This window comes from Diaphorina citri, unplaced genomic scaffold, assembly GCF_000475195.1.
Source record: "Diaphorina citri unplaced genomic scaffold, Diaci psyllid genome assembly version 1.1 scaffold20, whole genome shotgun sequence".
In the NCBI taxonomy this organism is placed as follows: Eukaryota; Metazoa; Arthropoda; class Insecta; order Hemiptera; family Psyllidae; genus Diaphorina; species Diaphorina citri.
In genome coordinates, this window is record NW_007377458.1 from 102652 (window position 1) to 108511 (window position 5860).

Here is a 5860-nt window from a genome sequence, read left to right on the forward strand (position 1 = left end):
AGGCTGACCAAAATGCCCCCCCCCCCTTTTCATTTAATCTGTGATGTATTTTTTTTACTTTCTATTACCCTTATTTACTTTCTACTTCGTATGTTCTTTTTCGTAGGTCTTGATTTTTCATGCAATAAACAATCTCTTTCTCTCTCCCCCTCTCCCTATCTCTCTCCCTCCCCCCCCTCCCTCCTCTTTCTCTCTCCCACAGAGCTTGAAGCATGTTGTTCATCCCACTTCCGTACACACGCCACCAGCATAATATACAAAGTAAATGAGGATGAAAATCAAGGATGGGCGAGGAGAAGGAAACTAAAAAAAAGCACCCATTAAGATAAAAAAAAAAAACGAAACGTTTTAAATGTTTAATTTGGCAGCTTTAACGAAAGATCCCTCGTAGGGAGAAAAATAAATTTTTAAAGCAGCTAAGAAGAGAAACAATAAAAAAAGTAAGTCTGCGAGATACTTTTCAACAGTTTTGGACATTCAAACAGCCATTTTCTTAAGGGTAACTGTTTGCTTTGTGTGTTATTTTCGACTTTCTCAAACTATGAAAGGAAAAGTGAGCGGGAGGGAAAAGACGAGATAAACAAAGCTATTTTTTACTTGGCAAATAGGAAGTAAATAAATGTAATATTTGAACACGTTTGTAATTTTGTATGGGTATTATTAGGCTCTTGAAGAGGATTAAACAACAAAAAGTAAAATGAAAAATATATTAAAATAATAATGTTACTCATTTATGCTCTTTCTTTGGCAAGGGAAATTTCAGGCTGGTCTACTCCCTGTTTAAAGTCCCCCAGTCAGACTAAGCTGGTCTACGCCCTGTTTAAAGTCCCCCAGCCAGACTAAGCTGGTCTACTCCCTATTTAAAGTCCCCCAGTCAGACAAAGCTGATCTACTCCCTATTTAAAGTCCCCCAGCCAGACAAAATACATATACATTTATTATGTACATATGTATGTAGTATGTAACCATATAGACCTATCTATCTAATATTTACCTACCTACATAGGTATAAGTAGTATTTACAAAAGCTCTCTTTCATCAAACTCCCAGACAGGTCCATGGTTTGCTGTCAAACTGACGTGTTTGACCTATTCGATATCCCCGTGTATAATTTCATTATAAATAATATTATTATAAATATCATTCTTATTATTATTATCATTATTTCTATTATTTACAGATTATTTGTTTTTCACGGAAATATTGCCATTGTTTTCGAAGACCTACTCGTACTTGTTATTTTTAATCTAACACACGTGTTGATTATTTGCAGAACTCGAGAGAACGAAATAAAGTTTTGTAATTTTGTTGTTTTCGACATCCAATTGTTTCCTTTTCATTTTCATTTTGTATTGATCATTCAGAGGTCAGAGTCATTACGAAGGAAACAGTATAAAGACAAGAAAACGGTACAGAGATTTTCCTTGTCAGATAAGTTGGTACTTTTCATGGCAAAAGTTTTCCCTACTTTTCCAATTAAGAAGTGTTGGCCAGCCTAGTTAGCTTGGTTGGTAGCGCGTCTGCCTTGTAAGCGCTAGGCCGCGAGTTCGATTCCCGCCCGGGGCGGATTTTATCCTAAGATTTTCCTTGTCAGGTAAGTTGGTACTTTTCATGGCAAAAGTTTTCCCTACTTTTCCAATTAAGAAGTGTTGGCCAACCTAGTTAGCTTGGTTGGTGGCGCGTCTGCCTTGTAAGCGCTAGGCCGCGAGTTCGATTCCCGCCCGGGGCGGATTTTATCCTGATGGGATAATGTTCGTTCTCGGAACGGCTGGCTTTCCTCCTATCCATTCCTTCTCTCTTGATTTCGGGACGATAAGACCATAGCAGTTACAGTTCCCTCTAAAAAAAAAAAAAAATCTCTTCGATTTCGGGACGATAAGACCCTAGCAGTTACAGTCCCCTCTGTCAAACCTCTTTTTTTTTAAATAATAATAATAATAAGAAGAAGAAGAAGAAGAAGTGGAATGGCAAAGGACACAGAAAGGCAAGAAAGTGAAAACGTCCTTTTCAATTTCTGAATAGGAACAAGATTGAAACACGCAAATGAAATGAGAAATGATAGTGTATAATTGGAAGGATAAAGGTGGAAGGAAAGACCACAAAATGAAAGACAAGGGGAAAGCCGAGAAGAAAATTAAAGAAAAGAAGAAAGGGGGGGTGAGAGAAAGAGAGGGTGTATTGTTCATCATGTCTGGCCTAATGAAGAGAATTTAATGTTTGCTATGAGAACAAGAGAAGGAAGGGGACACAGAAAAGAGAAAATATCAATAAAGGTCTGCAAGCCTAGAAGGAAAACAAGCAAGAAACGAAAGCTCAAGATAAAATATGAAAGTAGAAGGGGGAGTCTAGAAAGGTACATTTAGTCAGAAATACGCCTGGGATTAGAGAAATTAACTTGGGCCGAAAATGTAAAATATGCTTGAGGTAAGAAAGTACAAGCCTTATTATCTGTTGTTGTTTACTTTGGAGGCTGCCTGGTTTGTGTTTCTTCCACTGGACCTTGTGTAAACAAAACGGCCAGTAGGAGAGATTTCATCAACCCTTCAAGTTATAAAAATGTTCAAAGTAAGCCCATCTACACACGGAGCTGCTGGAAAGAAACAGATTAAAAAAAAATAATAATAATAATAAGAAGAAGTGGAATGGCAAAAAAGGCAAGAAAGTGAAAACGTCCTTTTCAATTTCTGAATAGGAACAAGATTGAAACACGCAAATGAAATGAGAAATGATAGTGTATAATTGGAAGGATAAAGGTGGAAGGAAAGACCACAAAATGAAAGACAAGGGGAAAGCCGAGAAGAAAATTAAAGAAAAGAAGAAAGGGGGGATGAGAGAAAGAGAGGGTGTATTGTTCATCATGTCTGGCTTAATGAAGAGAATTTAATGTTTGCTATGAGAACAAGAGAAGGAAGGGGACACAGAAAAGAGAAAATATCAATAAAGGTCTGCAAGCCTAGAAGGAAAACAAGAAAGAAACGAAAGCTCAAGATAAAATAATTATGAAAGCAGAAGGGGAGTCTAGAAAGGTACATTTAGTCAGAAATACGCCTGGGATTAGAGAAATTAACTTGGGCCGAAAATGTAAAATATGCTTGAGGTAAGAAAGTACAAGCCTTGTTATCTGTTGTTGTTTACTTTGGAGGCTGCCTGGTTTGTGTTTCTTCCACTGGACCTTGTGTAAACAAAAGAAAACGGCCAGTACTTAGGAGAGATTTCATCAACCCTTCAAGTTATAAAAATGTTCAAAGTAAGCCCATCTACACACGGAGCTGCTGGAAAGAAACAGATTAAGATTAGTAACTGGGCTAAGAGTGTTTTTAGGGTTTTCAGTGGATTGGAAGACATCACATGCCTTCAGGCGCACTCTATTTGTCAAGGGTCGAGGTTTACCTTGCCCTTGGGATCAATTTAATTTGAAGAAAGCCATTTACTGATAAAGAATGCTGTTGGCCAAAGTATCATATCAATCATAGCTGATACATTGATCATAGCTAAGTAACTAAGTATATGTCACAATCTCGCTGGCGTAGTGGTCAAAATACTCGCCCGATAATCAGGAAAGCGTGAGTGAATTCAATCCCAGCTGAGGTTTTGACCACAATAAAAGTAGCCTACTCTGGTGAAAGAAAAGGAAAACCGACATCTCCACCAATTTTCCGTATGTTGCGGCTTGCATACTTAAATAATTAAACGGCATTCATACAAATTTTTACTTCATTATAAAAACCCAGAGGCTTTGTGGCATTGAAACTAGAATGTACAATGTAGACAGTTTTCTCCCTTTTAAGACATGGGAAATCTCTCTTAGCGCCAAAATAGCCTCTGAAAGAATTTTTCCTATTCTGCTGAAAGTCAAAAAAGTTTCACAGCGCCACTAGAAATATTCTATGCCACCAAGTAGCCATCAGCTTTAGGAATAGAAAAGTAGATGGGATATAGGGAACCTCAGTGGAAAAGAGTTGACCAGAAGGTAATAAATTAACACATGACAACAATGAGTTTGAATTTGAAGTAAATTTTCTCTTGATGCTTCATAGAGAGTCCGAAATCTCGAAATTAATTCCGGGTACGTCTCTAAAAATGAAAATTGATTTTCCATTTGGAACATATCCTTCAGGCTCACTCCATTTGTCAAGGGTCTAGGTATTCCTTACCCTTCAGACCAATTTAATTTGAAGAAATCATTTACTCATGAAAATTTTAATTGAAAATAAGTTGAAAAATAAATAACCGATTTACCATGGAATGACAGATAACACCCACCGCGATCTGAGACAGCATTTATCAGCTAACTGCGCACAATAATCTACTTACCCTTATTCGGGAAGTCGAACTAAACTCAATTCAGATAGATTACCTATCTATCCACTAAGCAATTAAATTGGAGTCATTACATTAATAATGAATAGAAAAGCGAAGAAAAAGAACAGTTAAACCTAATTTAGGTACCTATCTATGTAGTATCTACCCATCAGTGCTGTATGGTAAGCCAGTGTTTCCCAACCTTTTCTCTACGATCGCCCCCTTTCAGAATTTGTACAGATTATCGGAACTGTGATCCCCCCCCAAACTTTTCTTCAACTTTGTCAAGAACCAGAAAAAAAAGAACGATGAAATTATAACTATTGCTTTAATATTAAATTTATGTTTACTTACACTACTGGGGGAAAACTAGGGTGTCCCTGGTCCGATATAGGAAATAATTATAAGTCTAGCGGGAAACTAGGCTGTCTCTGGTTCGATAAGGGATAGTATCATTACTGATATAGTCATGTATTATTACTGAGAAGGGATGAAAATTGTAGGTATTGGAAAGAAAATTCTGTACACAAAAACCCTAAAGTGAGTGAATTGCAAGGCAACCCTAACCACCACAAGGCCTCTAGGATTCAATAATGAAGTAAAAATTTGTATGAATGCCGAGTTAGAGTTTTGGTATTGAGTCATTAAACACTTCAAGGTCCAGACTTGGAACCGTGTTCGTGTGTTTTCTTCAAGTCTGAATGAACAAAACTGTCCTCCAAGTGACCTCAGTTTACCCAATGAACAACTTAATCTAATATGTCCCATACTTGCCCAGCCCTACCAAACTTAATATGTCCCATACTTATCCCAACCCTACTAAACATAATATAATATGTCCCATACTTGTCCCAGCCCTACTAAACTTAATAATAATATGTCCCGTACTTGTCCCAGCCCTAATAAACTTAATATAATATGTCCCGTACTTGTCCCAACCCTACTAAACTTAATAAAATATGTCCCATACTTGCCCAATACCACTAAACTTAATATAATACGTCCCGTACTTGTCCCAACCCTACTAAACTTAATATAATATGTCCCGTACTTGTCCCAACCCTACTAAACTTAATATAATATGTCCCGTACTTGTCCCAGCCCTACTAAACTTAATATAATACGTCCCATACTTGTCCCAACCCTACTAAACTTAATATAATATGTCCCGTACTTGTCCCAACCCTACTAAACTTAATATAATACGTCCCATACTTGTCCCAACCTTACTAAACTTAATATAATATGTCCCATGTCCACTTGTCCATCTCCAGTCCCACTCACCCCATTTGTATCGTCATCTCTACCACCACATCCTCTGACGTGACAAGAAAACTAACTCATCCAATGTCAACAGAACGAACTTTTACTTCTTTGGAGACTTTTTGGAACAAGAAATTATATAAAGGTGGTACACATAGTTGTGTGGGAGCATACACAGGGGACTTGGAAAATAAAAGAAGACCTCACTCGACGTCTGTCCGAACCAGGGCCGTATCCAGGATTTTGTCAGGGGGGGGGGGGGTTCCAAATTTTCAGAGTCTGGCCTACAGTAAAG

The 5860-nt window shown here is 37.6% G+C and overlaps 1 protein-coding gene and 1 long non-coding RNA gene across 3 annotated transcripts in view; one reads left to right on the forward strand and one right to left on the reverse strand.

Annotated features, from left to right (window-relative positions):
- LOC113467154 overlaps nucleotides 1-794 on the forward strand; it is an 18190-nt gene extending 17396 nt beyond the window's left edge. Inside the window, exon 2 of the long non-coding RNA XR_003391326.1 lies at nucleotides 203-794. This is a non-coding gene — a long non-coding RNA (uncharacterized LOC113467154). The remainder of the gene's footprint in view (nucleotides 1-202) is intronic.
- The window catches only part of LOC103508594 (neural cell adhesion molecule 1-A-like), a 23738-nt gene extending 19177 nt beyond the window's left edge, over nucleotides 1-4561 (reverse strand). The window contains exon 1 of one of the 2 annotated variants that reach the window (XM_026823162.1): nucleotides 4100-4561. In XM_026823162.1, the coding sequence (XP_026678963.1) occupies nucleotides 4100-4108 (9 nt within the window). In that variant the 5' untranslated portion in view covers nucleotides 4109-4561. Of the gene's footprint in view, nucleotides 1-4097 lie in introns of both variants that reach the window. The other variant, XM_026823167.1, reaches the window with a different exon arrangement.
- Nucleotides 4562-5860: the final 1299 nt, after the last annotated feature.